At 45.3% G+C, this 25375-nt stretch overlaps 1 protein-coding gene across 2 annotated transcripts in view; it reads right to left on the bottom strand.

Moving 5' to 3' along the window:
- Positions 1 to 25375, bottom strand: part of cacul1 (CDK2 associated cullin domain 1) — a 200462-nt gene that overhangs the window by 153660 nt on the left and 21427 nt on the right. For both annotated transcript variants that reach the window (XM_073027866.1, XM_073027865.1), the window contains exon 3: positions 8308 to 8410. In XM_073027866.1, the coding sequence (XP_072883967.1) occupies positions 8308 to 8410 (103 nt within the window). The remainder of the gene's footprint in view (positions 1 to 8307; positions 8411 to 25375) is intronic.

Here is a 25375-nt window from a genome sequence, read left to right on the forward strand (position 1 = left end):
AAAAAAGTTTCTTTAGCATAAATAAAATGAAACAGTAGTTATTGGGGTATAAAGTAATCATTAAATCCATGCATCCAGCAAGTAAAATTATTCTTAATGACTCCAATGGTAGCTCCTCAACCATATACATGTATTCCTAAACAGCTGAGGGATATTTTGTTAACATGTAGAATTAGACCAAACATTGCAGGATTATCGATAAATGCTTGACGTGCTGCAGTGCAATCCCTTGGAGAGAGGCATTCAGAGAAGCTTAACATACTGAACAAAAAGGAACATTGTCCGACCACAGTCATCAGCCAGTTCTCAGAGGAGAATAATACCTACATTTCATAATGTCCTAACAGCCATTTCATCACAAACGCAGCTATGGTTGCTATTCAATTGAAGCAGCAACCTATTTGCACATGCACAATTAAGCAAATGATTGACAAATGTGGTGTTAATAATGCTTAGAAGTAATATTAATCAAATCACTTGCAAAGGTCATTATGAGAAATATTAAAAGATCCAAATGAACAGCCAACACAGACAAAATGCTGGAGGAGCTCAGCAGGCCAGACAGCATCCATGGAAATGAGTACAGCTGATGTTTTGGGCCGAGGTCCTTCCTCAGGACTGTTCTCCTTTCCACAGATACTGCCTGCCTGCCGAGTTCCTCCAGCATTTTATGCGTGTTGCTTGGATTTCTAGCATCTGTAGATTTTCTCTTGTTTGCAAATGACCAGGCAGTTTAGTGATTGTCACTCCAGGGCAGTGTTTGCACTGTGTGTGAGATGTGGGAAGTCTGGGAGACATCCACTTTCCCAAATAAACACATCTGCAGCAGGTGCACCAAGCTGCAGCTTCTGAGAGAATGTATTAAGGAATTGGATCTGCAGCTTGATGACTTTCAACTCACTCGGGAGAATTGAGGTGGTGATACAAGGAGATAGTCATCCTTAGACTGCAGTAGACAGGTAATCAGATGACTGTCAGGAGAAACAAAGGAAATGCACAGCCAGTACAAATACACCTGTGGATGTTCCCCCTCTATAATACGTACACAACTTCAGATACTGTTGAGGGGAATGACCTAAAGGGGAGGACCACAGCGATTGCGTCTCGGGCAACGAGTTTGATACTGTGGCACAGAAGAGCAGAGAGGTAAAGAAGACTGCAGTGTTAATAAGAAATACCATAGTCAGAGGAACAGTGATGAGATTCGCTGGGTGCAATAGAGACACCCATACAGTATTGTAGGTTTGTAACTAAAACAAAGTGAGGCATTTTCTGTTTCAAAAAGAAAAACTCATTTTATTTAACTTCAAAATCTGAACACAAAGCACGCCAAAAGCCTTTTACATAATTACATCATGTCAGACCAGCCTCTTAAAGAGAAACACCAACTCAATGTCAGTGGTTGGGAATAATGTACATTTCCACCAAATATGTTATCCTACACAGCTCCCCCCAGAATTCACTAAAACCAGCATTGTGAGCCTGGCTTGGATCCTATGTTCTGTGGGTGGAGTAACAGCAGGCGGAATATTGTCAACAAGAACCCAAGAGTGCGGTACACCATATGGGAGGTAGGAATAGGTGAAAAGGAATTGAATTTACTGAGGAGGGTGGAATGCAGTTCAGAGGTCGACAAGGCGGTCATGGCATCAGGAATGAAATCAGCTGGCACTTGTAATGGCTGCTTGCATACCAATTCAGCTACAGATGACTACAGGCCCTCTTTTGGAGTTGTTCTGAGCCCCAGCAGGACTGACAGGAGATGATCAGGCCAACATTCATCTGTCAGGGAAGCCTTTAGAGCAGACTTTAAGCAGCGGTGAAACTGCTCTCATATAGACCTTTGAATTATGGGTGGTAAGCAGTGGTGTGATATAGCCAAACACCGAGATTCTGGGTCATTGCGGCCCAAAGGTCTGAAATGAATTTGAGATTAGTCAGAGGAAATATCATACAGGATGAAAACCAAGCAATCCAGGTACTGATGAACGCCTGTTCCACATCTGCAGCTGTGGTTGCTGCTAGAAGGATGATCTTTGGCCACTTGGTGGTATGGTCCACTATGGTAAGGAGGTGCGTGAAACCGCATGGGTGGGGGTGGGGCAGAAGAGAAAAAGAGGACCCATGAGATCCACATTGGGATGATCAAACCATCACTCTGGACCTCAACAGTCACCAGTGAAATCTGGATATGATGGATGATTTTTCCCCCCCCCCCCACTGATACTCCACACAAGCTACAGTCTTATCACACATCTTTCCCAAGGTTGTGCCACACAAACTTTAGTGCAACCAATTTCTGTGAGGCATTTCAGCCCAGATGCAAGAGGCCATATGGAGTTAAAAAACAGTCCATCTCCAGTTTATAGGCACTATGGAACAAGAGCAACCGGTTGAGACATCACACAGGAGGGAAACCCCAACTTCCCCAAACATAATGTCAGCCAACTGCAGGCGCATGAGTGCTGGTCAGCAAGACTGGACCTCTGGTTCAATAGCTTGGGTCAGTTGCCATGTATGTGTATGGCCTCAACAGATGGCTATGAGAGGCAATCAGATACACCATTACTTTTTCCTTGATACCTTGTATATCAGTTGTAAACTCATATGTAGGCCTGTTGGTGTTGCTACTATGCAGTCCAAAGGTCTGATTTTCAGCCATCAGTTGCACAAGGGATTTGTGATCAATGAATGGTAACGCTCAAGAAGAAAATAGCAGACAGCCATATAGAGACTGAAAAGTTTGTTGTCAAACATGCTGTACTTCCTTTCGAGGGGGACAGAGCTGCCAGCTAAAGGCGGCAAGTAGCTGCCACACGCCTCCAATCAACTACTCTTGCACAGCACCACAGAAAGGTCTGAAGCATCAATAGTAATGGCTATGGGTGCATTGGGGAGTGAGTGAGCCAGTGGGGTCACACTGGAAAGAACATCATCAAATGACCTAGTCATGTCTGCTGACCAATCAAGCACTTAATTAGTGGTATTGCTTTAAGTGCTCTATACAAAGGGGAGCACAAGTTCAGCAGTTTGCAGAATGATGCAGTGATAGAAATCCACCATACCTAAAAACTACTGTATTTTTTTTAAGTAGTGCAGGGGGTTAAGAAATCCATAATACCGGATTTTTCAAAGGGAAGGGTTTCACACATTCTGCAGAGATTCAATGACCGAAAAAAATCAGTGGTTGTCAACCCAAAGTGGCATTTAGCTAGGCAACACGAGTGAATCTGCAGATGCTGGAAATAAATAAAAAGCACAAAATGCTGGCCTGCTGAGTTCTGCCAGCATTTTGTGTTTTTGGCATTTAGCTAGGGTTATTTAATAATCACCCCATGTAGTAGTACTCAAAGCAATGATATATGTTTATCAGATTTGGATGCAATAGTGACAAGTACGACATCCAGATAAACAATAAGAAAATCAAAGTCTTTTAATACAACATTGGTGCTAGAAAGCAACTTGTCTCAGCCCATTAGCTTAACAATGACACTCTTCTCATGGCTTATGTGAGATTCTGGAACAGAAACAAACTGATGGAAGAGATGTTGTTTGCCAGGAGGATTAAAACGGATACTAATGGACTGTCTATTTTTGAAGAAGTCAAAAGTTACTTTTCTTCACACAGCGAGAACAATATTCCAATGGAGAACATAACTGCTTGTACAACTGATGGTGCCGCTTCTATGGTTGGTTGATACAGAGGATTCATCGCCCATCTAAAAAGAATTACACCTTCTGACTTTACTATTCATTGCATCATTCACAGGGAGAACCTAGTAGCTAAAAACTTAGGAGGACGTCTCAATCTTTGCTTTCAGTTGTCATAAAGGTTGTAAACTTCATCAAATCCCATGCCCTTCAGGATCATCTTTTCCGACAGCTGTGTGATGAAAATGAAGAAGACTTCTGGACGCTGCTGCTGCATACCGAGATGAGGTGGCTTTACAAGGGAAACTGTCTTCAACGTTTTGTTACACTCTGGGACACAACAGTTTCCTTCATGTCTGATAAAGAGCATGGAGAAAAACTCGTTGATGCTAAAGTGGACATATTTTATCTGGCAGATATCTTTCAGAAACTTAATTTGTTAAATAAGACCTTACAGGGCAAAAACAGTAACCTCGTAGATTGTAAGGAAGTCATTGTTTCTTTCCTTAAGAAACTCAAAGTCTATTGCCACAATATGGGACGTCGGGAATTTTTACAATTTCCAAACCTGAAGACGATTGCAGAGGCACTGAACGACGATGACCTTACCGTTTATGTGAAACATCTCAAACAAATACACAAGGTTATGCAAGAAAGATTTAATGACCTGTTAAACCTCGGTAACCAGGAATGGATTTTGAATCCATTTGAAGTACAACCCACCCAAGTTGAGGCAGAAATTCAAGAGAGTTTGATTGATCTTCAGTAATATAACTGCACATCGTCAGTTCAGTCAGTTTCAAAAAGATTTTTGGATCAAGAGTGATCTGCCGAATAAATTTACAACACTGTGGGAAAAAGCCCAATGATTTTTTATTGCCTTTCCCTCAACATAGTTGGTTGAGAGCGGATTCGGCAAGGTACTTTCCTTGTCAAAATCCAGGAACAGAATTGATATCGCAACAAGAGGTGACCTTCATCTATCATTGTCTAACTTGGAGCCAGATATCATGAAATTTGCAGAAAAGCACCAAGCTCAAGGATCACATTAGGCCTGATAGATGTTTAATTTCATACAGCCTTTTTTTAAAGTTTTGTCCAGAATATCTGAACGTTCAAGTTTTCTTGGTGTTCAATAGTAAATGATTTTCTGTCTATCTGTTCGTGTTGTATCCCTGTTTGAAAGTGGGGCCCTGGAACCTGAGAAGAGCTCCTAAGAGGGCCGTGGCCAAAAAACTGTTGAGAATCACTGTGTTAGAGGATTGGGAAGCTTTCAAAGCCAACAGAAGGCAACTAAAACTTCACTGAGGAGGAAAAGATGGAATACGCAAATAAGCAGGATAATAATATCAAAGGGGATACCAAAAGTTTCTTCAAGTACATAAAATGTAAAAGACAGGATACTAGACCACTGGAAAATGATGGAGGGGTAGTAATGGGGGGGGAAGAAGACAAGGAAATGGCAAACAAATTAAGTATTCTGCATCATTCTTCACTGAGGAAAGCACTAGCAGTATGGTGAAAGTTCCAAGTGTCAAGGGTTAGAAGTGGGGGTTTTTTCCTCCCATTACTAGGGAGAAGCTTCTTGGGAAACTGAAAGGTCTGAAGGTAGGCAAGACATCTGGACCAGATGGTGTCCACCCTAGGGTTCTGAAACAGGTGGTTGAAGAGATTATGGATGCATTAGGAATGATCTTTCAAGAATCACTAGATTCTGGAAGGTGTCTCAGAAGACTGAAAAATTGCAAATGTCACTCCACTCTTCAAGAAGTGATAGCGGCAGAAGAAAGGAAATGATAGGCTAGTTGTCTGACCTCAATGTTGGGAAGATGTTGGAATTGATTGCTAAGGATGTGGTTTCGGGGTACTTGGAGGCACATGATAAAGTAGGTTGTAGTCAGCATGATTTCCTCAAGGGAAAAAGTTATTTGACTAATCTGTTGGAATTCTTTGAAACTAAAGTTGGTGCTAGAGAGCAACTTGTCTCAGCTCATTAGCGTAACATTTAAATTCTTCCTATTCTAGTGTTTCTATTTTCCTTTACAGGGTGGCTGGGGTCCTGTCAGGATAAAAAATATGGTGAGGGTGAGTTGGGAAACTTGAAATAAAAAGTAACACTTCAGACTGACTGTAACATCAAAATAGTGACTATTGTCTCCCTCTTTTCCCTCTTGCTGTGGAAGTAGTGATATCTGTCTCTCCCTTGTTTGAGAGAGCCAGTGGAATTTCAATATGTTGGAGTAAACAGTTAGTTTTTGATGGACTGTAGACCATGGTGGGTGGAGGGAATGCTGATGCTTTGTGGTAGAGTAAGCAGGGGGAGGGTTGATGCTGCTTGCATGCAGGAAGGCAGCAGGGAGTTTTGGGGTTCTTATGCTTTATTCTGTCATTCATTCTTTGGTGTTTTTCTTCTGTTTTGAGGATATCTGTGGAGAGTAAGAATTTCAGGTTGTATATTGTATACATTTTCTGACATTAAATAGGAGGATGGAACAATTGAAAAAAAATGCAGGATAGAGAAAGGAGAATACGTTGGTGTTATGTTCTTGGATTTTTAGAAGACCTTTGACAAGGTGCCATACATGAGACTGCTTAACAAGTGCAGAGCCCATGGTATTATAAGAAACATTTTAGCATGGATAAAGCTGTGGTTGATTGGCAGGAGGCAAAGAGTGGGAATAAAGGGAGCCTTTTCTTGTTGACTGCCAGTGACTTGTGGCTTTCCACAGGGGTCTGTGTTGGGACTGCTCTTTTTTCATTATAATGTCAATGATTTGGATGACAGAGTTGATGACATTGTGGCTAAGCTTGGAAAAACTACAAAGATAGGCAGAGGGGAAAGTAGTGTTGAAGAAGCAGCGAGGCTGCAGAGGATTTCAACAGATTAGGAGAATGGGCAAAGAAGTGGCAGATGGAATACAGCATCAGGAAATGTATGGTCATACATTTTGGTAGAAGAAATAAAAGTGTAGATTATTTCCTAAATGGAGGGAATGTACACCAAGCCGAGGCACAATGGGACTTGAGAGTCCCTGTGCAGGATTCCTTGAAGGTTAATTTGCAGGTTGAGTCTCTGGTGAGGAAGGTAAAATTGATTTATTATTAAATTATCGATTTACTATTATTACAGTTACTATCCCTCAACGATCAGGCTCTTGAACAAAAGAGGATAACTACACTCATCTACTGAGATGTTCCCACAACAAATGATCTCTGTGGAAGAAAATTCTGGATAAAGGGTTAAAATACTCGAGTTGTTGACAACTTGCACCTTCCTTTAATTAGCAATTGTAACACCCTGGGAAAAGCTTCACTACTAAGGTAATGGGCTTTCTGTAGAAGCATTGTTTGGGTTATGGCTACAGATAATGGGTGCTTTGGAATGTGAGCTGGTCCTTTCTTCAACAAGAGATGAAGAAAGAAGACATTGGAGCAAACCAGTCGTAGAATTCGATCCAGTGGGGGACCATGATTCGATGCAGTCGGACGCCAGGTTGACCGAGGAGTGGTGAATAGGTATCTTGAGAAGAATAGGGCTCCAACTTGTGCACATTGGACTGTTTAATTATAATGAGACCTTATTGTATTTTTCTTTCTTCTCTTTACTAACTCTTTAATTAAGATTCATAAATATAATTCATTTAATTGCATGCAGTGTGCCATCTTACTTCTTGGAACTGAGTTGTAACAGGGAAGCAAATTACACAGCATCCACACAAACCAGGGTTTGGGGTGGGAGAGCCATCTCAATCTCACAGGTTTGGTGGGACCAGAGTGTGTATTCCCTAGACATACGCAACCAAGGAAACCAGGCAGGGTTTCACAAGATACCTAGTGCTGGCCTTAATGCATAACACAGTAAAGCTCATAGTTTGTAGGGCGGACAGTGTGGGTTGCCAAGTTTTTGACAACTAAAAAGTGTGCCTGGCTTTCCCTCACCTGTCAGGTGCTTAAATACAAAATAAATTATACTCTTGTACTTTAATGACTTACTAGGTCTAAGGATTTAATTAGCCTTCTATATACCATAAATAAAGAGTCACTGTTCAGCTTGGGTTCTCAGCACACTTGCAATAATCAATCTTGGTTTCAAGGATTTTCTAACAACCTATCTCTGTGTGTTTTGGGCAGAAAAGGGACAGTCTCTGGCATTTTCATGGGAATTAGTAAAACACCCAGGATTGACTTCTTTTTTAAAAATACTTTTTAACTGATGCAATTGGCTTTGCATGCATGTTTAAAAAAAGGCTGTGACTATTGATCTTTGGAAGACTTGATTATTGTATCGTTAGCGAATCATTGATAAAGGTTTTCTGTAGTCACTTCGAAAGCCATGTCCAATTTATCGGTGATAAACTTTAATTGAATTTCCTTTAACAAATTAATTTCCTTAATAATCTCACTTTAAGGTCTCTATTTTGTTATTTCAATTATTTATTGCTACTTATTTATATTTGCATTTGCAATTTGTCATCTTCTATGCTCTACTTGATCTTTTATTGATCCTGTTTACTGTTACTATTCTATAGATCTGCTGAATGTGCCCATAGGAATACATATATGTACTCTAATAATAAAATCTACTTTGAAACAAATCTTATACACAATACATTATCAGGTTTGCAAAGAAAATAAGACATCCAAAATAATATGTACCTGCAGCTCCTCTGAGATTCGTCTTAAGTGACTGGTTATCTTTGTAATGAGGTCACAGTACATCTGCTCTGAATGTTGCTGGCACACACACTTGTAAACACAACTAAAATTAAAAGGAAAGATAATCTAGCTTTTAGTCTTGACATTGCTCATTAGACAATCTTCCAAAAGCACATTTGATCAAAAAGGAAAAATACATTGTGTATATCTGACACATATTATATTGTTCTATGTCACATCCACCCTTGGAACCTATTCTTGAATCCAGTATGATGCAAGCTGGCTCCTACGGAGTCATGGGTTTGAGAGTTATTACTAGGCAAGACACATCAAAGTTAACACTGGTGAGAGAACATAGAAAATCTACAGCACATTACAGGCCCGTTGGTCCACAATGCTGTGTCAACCATATAACCTACTCTAGAAGCTGCCTAGAATTCCCCGACTGCATAGTTCTCTATTCTTCTGAGATCCATGTACCTATCTAAGAGTCTCTTAAAGACTCTATTGTATCTGCCTCTACCACCTTCGCTGGCAGTGCATTCCACCCACTCACCACTCTGTGAAAAACTTACCTCTGACATCCCCCTTGTACTATTTCTGAACACCTTAAAACTATACTCCTCGTGTTAGCAATTTTGGCCCTGGAAAAATGCTTCTGGCTATTAACACCATTAATGCTTCTCATAATCTTATACACCTCTATCAGTTTACCTCTCATCCTCTGTCACTCCAAGAAGAAAAGGCCAAGTTCACTCAACCTATTCTCATAAGGCATACCAGAACTGAACACAGAAAGATACATCTTTATGTGCCACTCTTTGCCAAAATTGCTAAATGGGTGTGAAATTTTGCCAAAGGCACACCTACTCAGTTATACAGTACAAAATTTACTGCCATCTTTATTAAACATTACCAAAATGCAAGGTTTACAATTTAATGCAAACTGCTAATGTCATCAAGCCTTAACAGTTACACCACAAAAACATTTCTGGCTTTCAGAACGTAACACATTTAAAATAAACAATACACTTAACCTATGACATCTAGTTATCTCAACCAACCTCAAATGGAAAGCATTTACCGTATCTATAGCACTCATAATTTTGTACATCTCTATCAATTCTCATTTCCCTATACTCCAAGGAATAAAGTCCCAATCTATTCAACATTTCCCAAAAACTCAGGTGCTCATGTCCGAGTAGCATTCTTGTAAATTTTTTCTGTACTCTCGATCTTATATCTTTCCTGTAAGTAGGCAAACAGAACTGCACACAATACTCTAAATTTGACCTCACCGATATCCTATCCAATTTCAACATAATATCCCAACTACTGTACTCAATATTTTGATTTATGAAGGCCAAAAGTTCTCTACAGCCTTATCTAACCATGATGCCATTTTCAAGGAATTATGGATCTGTAACAGATCTTTTTGTTCTACTGCACTCCTCAGTGTCTTGCCATTCACCATGTATGCCCCACCCTTCCAAAGTGAAACACATCACACTTGTCTGCATTAAATTTTATCTGCCATTCTCAGCTCATTTTTAGTTGGTCTAGATTCCACTGCAAGCTTTGATAGTCTTTTTCACAGTCTACTACTCCCCTAATCTTGATGCCATTCAAAATAACTAGATTTGTCCTGTAACAAAGCATGCACGCAGGACAAAAATATCCTCCTGTGACAATACAGATTGGGATTGAAGCACATTCCTACATTTCCAGTCCACATCTCTCTGCAACAAGGCTGGCAATGCAGTCCCCTTTAGTTACAATTAAGTCTTTGTGAGATTCAGATCTACAATGTAATACAGGACTGAAAACAAAACTCATTTCAATACTTCGCATCACATCAGCTAGAGATTCATAGAGTTATAAAACACTACAGCACAGAAACAGTCCCCTCAACCTATCCAGTCTGAGCCAAACCATTCATCTGTCTAGTCTCATCAACCTACACCTGGGCTATAGCCCTCCATATCCCTCCCATCCATGTACTTATTCAAATTTCTCTTAAATGTTGAAATCAAATCCATATCCACCACTTGCGCTGGCAGCTCGTTCCACACTCTCATCACCCTCCGAGTGAAGTACTTCCCCCTTATGTACCCCTTAAACATTTCACCAAACTTGTAACCTTTAAATTGTAGTCTCATACAGCTTTGGTGGAATAAGCCTGCTTGCGTTTACCTTATCTATCATCGTCATCATGTGCTAAGTCATTTGACATAGGTGATCACGGCATTTGACCATGATTGTTCTTGGCAAATTTTTCAACATTGGCTTCTGCTGGACAATGGCTTTCTTTACAAGGTGGGGGAGCACAGCCATTATCAATACTCTTCAGAGATTAGCTGCCTGATGTCAGTGGTCGCAGAACCAGGAATTGTATTATGCACCTGCTGCTCATATGACCATCCACTTCCTGCTCTCTGAGGCACATCTCCACTCTATCTATACCCTTCATAATTTTGTATATTTTATCTAATCTCCTCTCGATCTCATTTCAGGGAATAAAGTCCCAACCTATTCAACCTTTCCCTATACCTCAGGTCCTCAAATCCCAGCAACATCCATGTATTTTCTCTATACTCTTTCAACCTTATTTACATATTTTCTGCAGGTAGGTGACCAAAACTGGACACGATAATCCAAATTAGGCTTCAGCAATATCATATACAACTTCAAAATAACACCCCAAATCCTGTACTCAAAACATTGATTTACAGTATGAAGGCCAATGTGCCAAAAGCTTTCTTTACAATCCTATCTATTTGTGAACTTACATTCAAGGAATTACAGATCTGATTTCCCAGATCATTCTGTTCTATCACACTCCTCTGTGTCCCAACACTCACTGTGTAAGACCTACTCTCATTGGTCCACCCAAAGTGCAACACTTCACACTTGTCTGCATTAAATTCCATTTGACATTTTTCCAGCTGGTCCAGATCTTGCTGCAAGCTTTAATAGTTTTCCTCGCTCTCCACTACACTCCCAATCTCGTATCATTTACAAATTTGCTGATCCAGTTTTCCACATTAATCATCCAGATGGTTAACATAGATGAGAAAGAAAGGACCCAGCCATGATCCCTGCAACACACCACTAGTCACAGGTCTCCAGTCAGAAAGGTAACCATCTACGACCATTCTCTGGCTTCTTCCACGAAGCCCCTGTCTAATCCAGTTTACTATGTCGTCTTGCATGCCATGTGACTGAACCCATGTGGGATCTTGTTAAAGGCCTTGCTAAAGTCTATGTAGACAACATTCACTGCCTAGCCTTCATCAATGTTCCTGGTAACTTCTTTGGAAAAACTGTAGATTTGTTAGACATGATCTACCATGCACAAAGATATATTGACTATCCCTAATCAGTCCCTGTCTATCCCAATACTTATATTCAGTCCCTTAGGAAACCTTCCAATAACTTTCCCTCTACTGATATCAGCTTCACTGTACTATAAATCCATAGCTTGTTTTTAGAAACTTTCTTAATCTACAGAACAACATTAGCTATCCTCCAAGCCCATGGCAACTTAACCACAGCAAAGGATATTTTAAATACCTCTGTTAGGCCCTTCAGCTTGCTCTCCATTTCAAAGTGCCCTGGCTTGTGTATCACGTAGACAGCTAGGATGCAATATCTATGGCTGACCCCGACCAAAGGATGTCCTCTTGTAGAACCTCTGTAACTTCTGCACTAGCCTCCCACAGGATCCAAAAGAAAACCTTGTCAGGTCCTGAGGATTTACCCACCCTTATTTGCCTCAAGAAAGTGAACTCTTCCTCCTTTGTATTCTTTTGCATTCCTTACATTTCAAATACTTCAGCTGTTCTACCTGCCTATACCTGCTATGCACCTCTTTTTTCTTAACCAGGGCCTCAATATCTCTCAAAAAAATCAAAGTTCCATAAACCTGTTATACTTGACTCTTATTCTGACAGGAACATACAAACTCTGTATTCTCAAAATTTTGCTTTTGAAGGCCTCCCAGTTATTAAATACCTTTGCCAGCAAACAACCTGCCTGAATCCACACTTGCCAGATCATTTCTAATACTGTACGATCAAAATTGGCCTTTCCCCAATGCAGAATCTCAACCCAAAGCCAAAACCAGGCCTATCCTTCTCCATAATTACTTTGAAACAGATTTCATTATGATCACTAGATGTAAAGAGCTCCCCAACACAAACTTCTGTCACCTGCCTTGTCTCATTCCCTAATAGGAGATCAACTATCACATTCTCTCTATTTGGGATTTCAATGCACTGACTAAGGAAACTTTCCTGAACACATTTGGCAAACTCAATCCCATCCAACCCTTTTACAGTATGGGAGACCAAATCACTATGTGGAAAGTTAAAATCACCTACAATCACAACCTTATGTTTGTACAACAGTCTGCAATCTCTCTACAAATTTGCTCCTCTAAATCCTGCAGACAGCTGAGTGGTCTATAATATAATCCCATTGACTAGTTCACACCTTTCTTACTCCTCAGCTCTACCCTCACGAGGTGAGTTCTTCAGTCTGTCCTGACAGAGCACTGCCAAGAAGTATTTCTCACAGGTCGGCAACGGTTATTTAAAAAGGGAGCTTCGAGGGCATTTGTTCATTGTTTGTGGCCAATCAGTAGCATCAACAGAGCTCTACAAACTAAATAAAAGTACAGAAGGGATAAGCAGAGCAACCATTGTCAGGGGTAGGCTAGTGGCAAGAGTAAAAGCAACAAGCTTTGGCTCAAAAGAGGTGGCGGCTAGAAAGAGATGTCAGCTCTGTGTAAAGGGTCTGTTAAGGTTTCCTTTTTGTGCTTTTTTTCCCCCTCTCTTACTGTACCATTTAAATGGCTGTGGTGTGTTCTTCGTGCCAGATGTTGGGAGAACTGGGAGACCCAGAGCCTCTCATGGAACTACATCTGCGTGAAATGCAGCCAGCTGCAGTTCCTTGAAGGCTGTACTAGGGATCTGGAGCAGCAACTGGATGACCTTTGGCTTGTACAAGAGAGCGAGGATATAATTGATCAAGGTTACAGGGAGGTAGTCATCCCAAAGTTGCAGGAGACAAGTAGCTGGGTGAGTGTCAGAAGAAATGAAAATAGGCAGTTAGACCAGAGCACCCCTGTGGCCATTCCCCTCAAAACCAAGAATACCACTTTGGATACCTTTGTGGGGGATGACCTCCTGGGAGAATGCCATGGTGACAGGGTTACAGGCACTGAACATGAGTCCATGGTGCAGAAGGGAAAATGAGAGGAGAGTGGTAGTAATAGGCGATTCAATAGTGAGAAGATGAGACAGGAGATTCTGTGGACTTGAAGGGACACCCGGATGGTATGTTGCCTCCCAGGTGCCAGGATCAGGGATGTCTCAGTTTGCATCTCAGACAAACATAAGGTTGTCTCAGATTCCACTTTGGAGAGGAAGGGGAAGCAGCCAGATGTCTTGGTACCAATGACACAGGAAGGAAAAGCACAGAGATCCTGCAAAGCGAAGTTACAGCTAGGTAGAAAGCTGAGAAGCAGGGCTTCCCAGTTAGTAATTTCTGGATTGCTGCCTGTGCCACGCACCAGTGAGAATAGAAACAGGATGATTTGGCAGATAAATGCGTGGCTGAGAAGCTGATGCAGGGGCAAGACTTCAGGTTCTTGGATCATTGGGTTCTCCTGGGGGAGGCATGACCTGTTCAAAAGTGACGGGTTCCACCTGAACCCGAGGGGGACCAATATTCTTCTTGACAGGTTTGATAGAGCTATCGGGGAGGGTTTAAACTAACTTGACAGGGGGGTGGGATCCAGACCGAAGGGACTCAGGATAGGACGAACGGTTAAAAAAAGTAAAGAGAGCGTGCAGTCAGATTGTCAGGAAAGGAAGGCAGGTGATGGATCTTAGTTGCAGCCAACAGGCTGAGTATTAAATCATTTGGGATGCAGAATCAAGAAGGACAGCAAATATAGTACTCAAGGTGTTGTATCTAAATGAGCATAGTATAACTAAGGTGGATGATCATGTTGCAATATTACAGACTGCAAGGTATGATGTGGCCATCACTGAACTGTGGCTGAAGGATGGTTGTATTTGGGAGCTGAATGTCCAAGGTCACACGTTATATTGGAGGGATAAGAAGGTAGGCAGAGGGAGTGATGTGACTCTACTGGTAAAGAATGGCAACAAATCAGTAGAAAACGTGAAATAGGATCGGAAGATGTTGAATCCTTGTGGGTTGAGTTAAGAAACTGCAAAGGTAAAAGGACCCTGAAGACAGTTATATACAGGCCTCCCAACAGTGGCTGGGAGGTCAACCATAGGTTACAACAGGAAATAGAAAAGTAGAGTCAAAAGGGCAATGTTATGGTAGTCATAGAAGATTTTAAACATTTAGGTCAATTGGGAAAATCAGGTTGGTAATGAATCTCAACAGAGTGAGTCTGTTGAATGCCTCAAAGATTCCTTTTTAGACTAGTTTGCCATTGAGCCTACTAGGGGATCAGCTGTCCTGGATTGGGTGCTATGTAGTGAAACGGAGACAATTAGGGAGCTTAAGGTAAAAAAAACCCTTTACCTGAATTGTGTAAGATAAGGGAGACAAGTAGGGTAGTTATGGAAACTACGATGATTAAGGTCCGGATATTCCCCAGGACCTTGAGGGAAGTTTGTGTAGAGATAGCAGGAGCTCTGACGGAGATCTTTCAGATGTCATTAGAAACAGGGATTGTGCCGGAGGATTGGCGTATTGCTCATGTGGTTCCATTGTTTAAAAAGGGTTCTAGAAGTAAGCCTGGCAATTATAGACCTGTCAGTTTGACATCAGTGGTGGGTAAATTAATGGAAAGTATTCTTAGAGATAGTATTTATAATTATCTGGATAGACAGGATCTGATTAGGAGTAGCCAGCATGGATTTGTGCGTGGAAGGTCATGTTTGACAAACCTTATTGAATTTTTTGAAGTAGTTACGAGGAATGTTGACGAGGGTAAGGCAGTGGATGTAGTCTATATGGACTTCAGCAAGGCCTTTGACAAAGTTCCACATGGAAGGTTAGTTAAGAAGGTTCAGTCGTTAGGTATTAATGCTGGAGTAATAAAATGGATTCAACAGTGGCTAGATGGGAGATGCCAGAGAGTAGTGGTGGATAATTGTTTATCAGGATGGAGGCCGGTGACTAGCGGGGTGCCTCAGGGATCTGTTTTGGGCCCAATGTTGTTTGTAATATACATAAATGATCTGGATGATGGGGTGGTAAATTGGATTAGTAAGTATGCTGATGATACTAAGGTAGGAGGTGTTGTGGATAATGAGGTGGGTTTTCAAAGCTTGCAGGGAGATTTATGCCGGTTAGAAGAATGGGCTGAACGTTGGCAGATGGAGTTTAATGCTGAGAAGTGTGAGGTTCTACATTTTGGCAGGAATAATCCAAATAGAACATACAGGGTAAATGGTAGGGCATTGAGGAATGCAGTGGAACAGAGAGATCTAGGAATAACAGTGCATAGTTCCCTGAAGGTGGAGTCTCATGTAGATAGGGTGGTGAAGAAGGCTTTTGGAACGCTGGCCTTTATAAATCAGAGCATTGAGTACAGAAGTTGGGATGTAATGTTAAAATTGTACAAGGCATTGGTAAGGCCAAATTTGGAATATTGTGTACAGTTCTGGTCACCGAATTATAGGAAAGATATCAATAAATTAGAGAGAGTGCAGAGACGATTTACTAGGATGTTACCTGGGTTTCAGCACTTAAGTTACAGAGAAAGGTTGAACAAGTTAGGTCTCTATTCATTGGAGCGTAGAAGGTTGAGGGGGGATTTGATCGAGGTATTTAAAATGTTGAGAGGGATAGATAGAGTTGACGTGAATAGGCTGTTTCCATTGAGAGTAGGGGAGATTCAAACGAGAGGACATGATTTGAGAGTTAGGGGGCAAAAGTTTAAGGGAAACACGAGGGGGTATTTCTTTACTCAGAGAGTGATAGCTGTGTGGAATGAGCTTCCTGTAGAAGTAGTAGAGGCCAGTTCAGTTGTGTCATTTAAGGTAAAATTGGATAGGTATATGGATAGGAAAGGAGTGGAGGGTTATGGGCTGAGTGCGGGTAGGTGGGACTAGGTGAGATTAAGAGTTCGGCACGGACTAGGAGGGCCGGAATGGCCTGTTTCCGTGCTGTGATTGTTATATGGTTATATGGTTATAAAGAAGAGGAAGAACTAGAGTTTTTAAAAAATATAAAAGTGGATAAGTCTCCGGATTCTGACAGGATATTCCCTAGGACCTTGAGGGAAGTTAGTGTAGAAATAGCAGGGGCTCTAACAGAAATATTTCAAATGTCATTAGAAACGGGGATGGTGCCGGAGGACTGGCGTATTGCTCATGTGGTTCCATTGTTTAAAAAGGTTTCTAAGAGTAAACCTAGCAATTATCGGCCTACACGAGGAAATCTACAGATGCTGAAAATTCAAACAACACACACAAATTGCTGGTGGAACACAGCAGGCCAGGCAGCATCTATAAGGAGAAGCACTGTCGACGTTTCGGGCCAAGAGCCTTTATCAGGACTAATTGAAAGGAGAGATACCAAGAGATTTGAAAGTAGTGGGGGGGAGGGAGAAATGCGAAATGATAGAAGACGGGAGGGGGTGGGATGAAGCTAAGAGCTGGAAAGGTGATTGGCGAAAGTGATACAGAGCTGGAGAAGGGAAAGGATCATGGAAGCCTTGGGAGAAAGAAAGAAAGTGGGGGGGGGGGGGGAGCACCAGAGGGAGATGGAGAACAGGCAGGGTGATGGGCAGAGAGAGAGAGAATAAAAACAAACAACTAAATATGTCAGAGATGGGGTAAGAGGGGAGGAGGGGCATTAACAGAAGTTAGAGAAGGCAATGTTCATGCCATCATATTGGAGGCTACCCAGCCGGTATATAAGGTGTTGTTCCTCCAACCTGAGTGTGGATTCATCTTGACAGTAGAGGAGGCCATGGACAGACATATCAGAATGGGAATGGGACATGGAATTAAAATGTGTGGCCACTGGGAGATCCTGCTTTCTCTGGCGGACCGAGTGTAGGTGTTCAGTGAAACAGTCTCCCAGTATACCACACCAGCCGACTCACAGGTGAAGTGTCGCCTCACCTGGAAGGACTGTCTGGGGCCCTGAATAGTGGTGAGGGAGGAGTGTAAGGGCAGGTCTAGCACTTGTTTCGCTTACAAGGAAAAGTGCCAGGAGGGAAATCGGTGGGAAGGGATGGGGGGGACGAGTGGACAAAGGAATCGCATAGGGAGCGATCCCTGTGGAAAGCAGAAAGGTGGGGGGGGGGGGGGGGGGAGGGAAAGATGTACTTGGTAGTGGGATCCCGTTGGAGGTGGCAGAAGTTATGGAGAATTATACGTTGGACCTGGAGGCTGATGGTGAGGACAAGGGGAACCCTATCCTGAGTGGGGTGGCGGGCGGATGGGGTGAGGGCAGATGTGCAGGAAATGGGAGAGATGCATTTGAGAGCAGAGTTGATGGTGGAAGAAGGGAAGCCCCTTTGTTTAAAAAAGGAAGACATCTCCTTCGTCATGGAATGAAAAGCTTTATCCTGAGAGCAGATGCGGCGAAGAAGGAGGCATTGTGAGAAGGGGATAGCATTTTTGCAAGAGACAGAGTGGGAAGAGGATTAGTCCAGGTAGCTGAGAGAGTCTGTAGGCTTATAGTAGATATCAGTAGATAAGCCGTCTCCAGAAATGGAGACAGAAAGATCAAGAAAGGGGAGGGAGGTGTCAGAAGTGGACCAGGTAAATTTGAGGGCAGTGTGAAAGTTGGAGGCAAAGTTAATGAAGTCAACGAGCTCAGCATGCGTGCAGGAGGCAGCGCCAATGCAGTCGTCGATGTAGCGACGGAAAAGAGGGGGACGGATACCCGTATAGAGTTGGAACATGAACTGTTCCACAAAGCCAACAAAAAGGCAGGCATAACTGGGATCCATGTGGGTGCCCATGGCTACACCCTTGGTTTGGAGGAAGTGGGAGGAGCCAAAGGAGAAATTATTGAGAGTAAGAACTATTTCCGCTAGACGGAGGAGAGTGGTGGTAGAGGGAAATTGGTTAGGTCTGGAATCCAAAAAGAAGCGAAGAGCTTTGAGACCGTCCGGGTGGGGGATGGAGGTATATAGGGACTGGACGTCCATGGTGAAAATAAGGCCGTGTGGGCCAGGGAACTTAAAATCATTGAAAAAATTCAAAGCGTGAGAAGTGTCACGAACATAGGTGGGAAGAGATTGAACAAGGGGGGATAAGACAGTGTCAAGGTATGTAGAAATGAGTTCGGTGGGGCAGGAGTAAGCTGAGACAATAGGTCTACCTGGACAGGCAGGTTTGTGGATCTTGGGTAGGAGGTAGAAACGGGAAGTGCGGGGTGTGGGAACTATGAGGTTGGTGGCAGTGGATGGGAAATCCCCAGAGCTGATAAGGTTGGTGATGGTATAGGAGACAATGGCCTGGTGCTCCTTAGTGGGGTCATGATCAAGGGGTAAATAAGAGGAGGTATCAGAGAGTTGTCGCTGTGCCTCGGCCAGGTAGAGGTCAGTACGCCAGACAACAGCAGCTCCCCCCTTATCAGCAGGTTTTATAGTGAGGTTGGGATTGGTGCGGAGGGAGCGGAGAGCAGAGCATTCGGAAGGAGTTAGGTAGGAATTGGAACACGGTGTGGTGAAGTCGAGACGGTTGATGTCCTGTCGGCAATTAACAATAAAGAGATCCAGAACAGGCAGAAGACCAGAGCGGGGTGTCCATGAAGAGGAGGTGGGTTGAAGACGGGAGAAGGGGTCATGGGTGGGGTTAGGAAAGTCCTTGCCAAAGAAGTAAGCTTGAAGACTGAGCCGGCAGAAGAAGAGTTCAGCATCATGGCGTACGTGGAACTCACTGAGGTGTGGGCGAAGGGGGACAAAGCTGAGGCCCTTGCTGAGGACAGAGCGCTCTGCCTCAGAGAGTTGAACGTCAGAGGGAATGGTAAAGACCCGGCACGGATGAGAGATGGGATCAGAGGAGGGAAGGGAGGCTGGTAGTGTCAGTGGAAAGGGAAGGGTTGGGGTGAGAGGAAGATGGAGCCGCTGAGGGCCCAGGAGCTGACGATGGGATCTGAGGGAGAGGGGACTGCAGAGTGGTGGTGGGAGAAGGGGAGACGGGAGTCACAATCGCAGCATGTGAAGACCCGGCCTGGAGTTCAAGGCTGGAGTAGCAGTCAGTGGTTGCGCAATCGCTTTGAAGCTGTCTAAGGTCGTCGGAACCCGCGGTGATGGTGCTGGAGTCCGGGTTTTCAATATGCCCAGGGTTGCTGGGGCAGCCGAGATCGACGGCCGGGCCCAGGGCCGCGATACAAAGTCCATGCTCTGGGGTCTGTAGATGGAAGATCTTGCGATCCTTGCAGGACGTGATAAAGTCAAAGAAATGGCGATTGCACGCATGGATCCAACGGAGGATGAAATAACGGACAGGTCCATTGCAAATGGAGAAAAAGATGTCCCGGAGGTGTGGAAGGGATTGTGATAGGGACGCCAGGTACCTTCTCATGGCGGAGAGTGTCGCCCTCAGAGCACAATGGGAGAAACAACGGGAGGCAGAGTCAATTAAATGTGAGTACCTGGGATCCTCAGAAGGTCCAAATTGAGAAGCTCGAAAACGGAAAAAAATTATCGGCCTCTAAGTTTGACGTCAGTGGTGGGTAAATTAATGGAAAGTATTCTTAGAGATGGTATATATAACTCTCTGGATAGACAGGGTCTGATTAGGAACGGTCAACATGGATTTGTGTGTGGAAGGTCATATTTGACAAATCTTATTGAATTTTTTGAAGAAAATGTGGACTTCAGTAAGGCCTTTCACAAGGTTCCACACGGAAGGTTAGTTAGGGAGGTTCAAACATTAGGTATTAATATTGAAGTAGTGAAATGGATTCAACAGTGGCTGGATGGGAGATGCCAGAGAGTAGTGGTGGATAACTGTTTGTCAGGTTGGAGGCCGGTGACTAGTGGTGTGCCCCAGGGATCTGTATTGGGTCCAATGTTGTTTGTCATACACATTAATGATCTGGATGATGGGGTGGTAAATTGGATTAGTAAGTATGCAGATGATACTAAGATAGGTGGCGTTGTGGATAATGAAGGAGGTTTTCAAAGCTTGCAGAGAGATTTAGGCCAGTTAGAACAGTGGGCTGAAAGATGGCAGATGGAGTTTAATGCTGATAAGTGTGAGGTGCTACATTTTGATAGGACTAATCAAAATAGGACATACATGGTAAATGGTAGGGCATTGAAGAATGCAGTAGGACAGAGTGATCTAGGAATAATGGTCCATAGTTCCCTGAAGGTGGAATCTCATGTGGATAGGGTGGTGAAGAAAGCTTTTGGAATGCCAGCATTTATAAATCAGAGCATTGAGCATAGGAGTTGGGATGTAATGTTAAAATTGTACAAGGCATTGGTGAGGCCAAATTTGGAGTATTGTGTACAGTTCTGGTCACCGAATTATAGGAAAGATGTCAACAAAATAGAGAGAGTACAGAGGAGATTTACTAGAATCTTACCTGGGTTTCAGCACCTAAGTTACAGAGAAAGGTTGAACAAGTTAGGTCTTTATTCTTTGGAGTGCAGAAGGTTGAGGAGGGACTTGATAAAGGTATTTAAAATTATGAGGGGGATAGATAGGCTTTTTCCATTGAGAGTAAGGGAGATTCAAACAAGAGGACATGAGTTGAGAGTTAGGGGGAAAAAGTTTAGGGGTAACTCAAGGGGGAATTTCTTTACTCAGAGTGGTAGCTGTGTGGAATGAGCTTCCAGTAGAAGTGGTAGAGGCAGGTTCCATTTTATCATTTTAAAAAATTGAATAGGTATATGGACAGGAAAGGAATGGAGGGTTATGGACTGAGTGCAGGTAGGTGGGACTAGGTGAGAGTAAGCGTTCAGCACGGACTAGAAGGGCCGAGATGGCCTGTTTCCGTGCTGTAATTGTTAAATGGTTATATGGTTATATTGTAGCGATGTACTACATACAGAGCTAGAGACAACGACACTCAGTCGGTAAGTCGTTTCGAGACTAGTTTAGTCAAACTTCGCGGCACTGGCATTTAATCCCTAGCGACCGCCCTCTCGGGAATGACGTCAGAGGTGCATTACCAAAGTCTCTCCCCGTGCGCTGGCTATTTGAGAACTGGTTCGCCTGCGCAGAAAGTGGGTTACCACATAACCACCCCCCCCAGAACCAGCGATACACCCCCTGATGTCCACAGTCTGGATCAGCCTCTGTTTGGGAGGTCTGCCTCTGCGCCGCGTTGTCTGAACCTCAACCGGCCATGCCAAGTCCACATGGGTTGGTTTGAGTCAGTCCACCGTGAAAACCTCCTCCTTCCCCCCAATGTCCAGAACGTACGTGGACCCGTTGTTGTTGTTGATCACCCTGAACGGCCCCTCGTACGGCTGCTGTAGCGGTGCCCGGTGTCCGCCCCTTCGTACAAACACAAACTTACAGTTCTGCAGGTCTTTGGGTACATGGTACGGGGGCCAGGTTGCCGAGCCTTTCGCATAGTCTGTCCAGGACTGCTGCGGGTTCTTCCTCTTGCCCCCTTGGGGCTGGTATGAACTCTCCTGGGACAGCCAAGGGTGCGCCATACACCAACTCGGCTGACGAGGCGTGCAGATCCTCTTTGGGCACAGTGCGAATTCCAAGCAGGACACAGGGAAGCTCGTCCACCCAGTTAGGTCCTCTCAGGCGGGCCATGAGAGCCGACTTCAAGTGATGGTGGAAGCGTTCCACTAGTCCGTTCGACTGTGGGTGGTAGGCAGTTGTGTGGTGTAGCTGCGTTCCCAACAGGCTGGCCACAGCTGACCACAGGCTGCAGGTGAACTGGGCGCCTCTGCTGGAGGTAATGTGGACCGATACCCCGAAGCGTGCTACCCAGGTTGCAATCAACACTTGGGCGCAGGAATCGGCAGATGTGTCGGTGAGCGGGACCGCCTCTGGCCACCTCGTGAACCGATCTACCATAGTTAAGAGGTACCACGCTCCTCTGGACACTGGTAGGGGGCCCACGATATCCACATGAATGTGGTCAAACCTCCGGTGGGTGGGTTCAAACTGCTGCGGCGAGGCTTTAGTGTGCTGCTGCACCTTGGCTGTTTGGCACTGTGCGCACGTTCTGGCCCATTCACTGACCTGCTTGCGAAGTCCGTGCCACACGAACTTGCTGGAGACCAGTCGGACGGTTGTCCTGATAGATGGGTGCGCCAAACCGTGTATGGAGTCGAAAACTCGCCACCTCCAGGCTGCCGGGACGATGGGGCGAGGTTGGCCGGTAGCCACGTCACACAGGAGGGTCCTCTCACCTGGGCCTATGAGAAAGTCTTGCAGCTGCAAACCCGAGACTGCGGTCCTGTAACTGGGCATCTCGTCGTCTGCCTGCTGCGCCTCCGCCAGTGCTGCATAGTCCACCCCCAGAGACAGGGCCTAGATAGCTGGTCTGGAGAGTGCGTCCGCCACAACATTGTCCTTTCCCGAGACATACTGGATGTCCGTCGTGTACTCAGAGATGTAGGACAGATGTCGCTGCTGGCGAACCGACCAAGGATCGGACACCTTCGTGAACGCGAAGGTCAACGGTTTGTGGTCCGTGAACGGCCTGCCTTCTAAGAAGTACCTGAAATGCCGGATTGCCAGATACAGTGCCAACAGTTCCCGGTCGAAGGCACTGTACTTGAGTTCGGGTGGTCGTAGGTGCTTGCTGAAGATAGCCAGGGGTTGCCAGCGCCCCTCGATGAGTCGCTCCAGCACCCCACTGACTGCTATGTCGGATGCGTCTACTGTGAGTGCGGTCAGAACGTCCGTTCTGGGGTGCACCAGCATCATGGCATCTGCCAAGGCCTCCTTGGCTTTAACGAAAGTGGCCACGGCCTCCTCCTCCCAAGTAATGTCCTTGCTTTTACCCGACATCAGGATGTACAAAGGGCGCATGATACGGGCTGCTGAGGGGAGGAAACGGTGGTAGAAGTTCACCATACCAATAAACTCCTGCAGGCCTTTGACTGTGTTGGGCCGGGCAAAGTGGCGGATCGCGTCTACCTTGGCGGGCAGAGGTGTTGCCCCATCTTTAGTAATCCTGTGGCCCAGGAAGTCGATGGTATCGAGACCGAACTGGCATTTGACCGGGTTGATCGTGAGGCCAAAATCACTCAGGCGGGAGTAGAGCTGGCGGAGGTGGGACAGATGCTCCTGACAACTACTGTTGGCTATAAGGATGTTGTCCAAATAGATGAATGCAAAGTCCAGATCACATCCCACCGCATCCATTAGCCGCTGGAACGTCTGTGCAGCATTCTTCAGGCCCAACGGCATTCAGAGGAACTCGAACAGGCCGAACAGGGTGATGAGTGCTGTTTTGGGGATGTCTTCAGGGTGCACCGGGATTTGATGGTATCCCCGGACGAGGTCTACTTTGGAAAAGATTCTTGCCCCATGCAGGTTTGCTGCAAAGTCCTGTATGTGCGGCACAGGGTAGCGGTCTGGAGTTGTAGCCTCGTTCAGTCTGCGGTAGTCGCCACATGGTCTCCAACCCCTGGCTGGTTTGGCCACCATGTGCGGGAGGAGGCCCATGGGCCGTCAGACCTCAGTACGATCCCCAATTCCTCCATCCTCTTGAACTCCTCCTTTGCCAGGCGGAGCTTTTCCGGGGGGAGCCTTCGTGCGCAGGCATGGAGAGGTGGTCCCTGGGTCGGGATGTGGTGCTGTACCCCGTGTCTGGGCATGGCTGCCGTGAACTGCGGTGCCAGAATCGATGGAAAGTCCGCCAGGATTCTGGTGAATTCGTTGTCCGACAGCGTGACGGAGTCCAGGTGTGGGGCCGGCAACTTGGCTTCACCCAGGGAGTACGTCTGGAAAGTCTCGGCACGTACCAGTCTTTTCCCTTGCAAGTTGACCAGCAGGCTGTGAGCTCGCAAGAAGTCCGCCCCCAGGAGTGGTTGGGCCACAGCGGCCAATGTGAAGTCCCACATGAACTGGCTGGTGCCAAACTGCAGCTGCACTGTGCGGGTGCCGTAGGTCCATATCGTGCTGCCGTTTGCGGCCCTCAGGGTGGGTCCTGGCTTCCTGTTGCGGGTGTCGTACCCCGTCCGGGGCAAGACGCTGATTTCTGCTCTGGTGACGACCAAGAAGCGGCGTCCCGACTGTTTATCCCAGACGTACAAGAGGCTGTCGTGGTGGCCAGCCGCAATAGCCATTAACGGCAGCTGGCCCTGGCCCTGGCCCTTGCAGGGGGGGGCGACAACAGCGGGCTTCTGTGCCCCACCGCTGGTGGTAGAAACACCACTGTTCACTGTCCTCCTCACTCCTGCCTCTGTGTTGTGTGCGCCCCCCTGCCGGGCCTGGTCTGGTCTGGTCTGCTGTTGGGCTCATGGCCTGGTAATCTGACCGACGGACGCCACTCTCTCCCTCTTAGCTTTCCACAGCACGTCTGCCCAGGCCGCCACCTTCCAGGGGTCGCTGAAACCTGAGTCGGCCAGCAGCAGATGTATGTCCTCGGGCAGTTGCTCTAGGAACGCTTGCTCGAACATGAGGCAGGGCTCGTGTCCGTCAGCCAGGGCCAGCATCTCGTTCATCAATGCTGATGGCAGCCTGTCTCCCAAACCGTCCAGGTGAAGCAGGCAGGCACCCCGCTCACGCCGTGAGAGGCCAAAGGTCCCAATGAGCAGCGCTTTGAATGCTTCATATTTGCCTTCTTCCGGGGGCGACTGTATGAAATGCGCAACCTGGGCGGCCGTCTCCTGGTCAAGGGCGCTCACCACGTGATAGTAATGCGTGGAATCTGAAGATATCTGCCGAATCTGGAACTGGGCTTCTGCTTGGCTAAACCACACGCGTGGTCGCAGCGTCCAGAAAGTCGGCAGTTTTAGCGAAACTGCGTGAACAAATGAAGAGTCAGTCATCTTTGGTCCAAATCCCGTTTGGACCGTCGGGGTCACCAATGTAGCGATGTACTACATACAGAGCTAGAGACAACGACTCGCAGTCGGTAAGTCGTTTCGAGACTAGTTTATTCAAACTTCGCGGCACTG

This window comes from Hemitrygon akajei, chromosome 23 (genome assembly GCF_048418815.1).
Source record: "Hemitrygon akajei chromosome 23, sHemAka1.3, whole genome shotgun sequence".
NCBI classification, from domain to species: Eukaryota; Metazoa; Chordata; class Chondrichthyes; order Myliobatiformes; family Dasyatidae; genus Hemitrygon; species Hemitrygon akajei.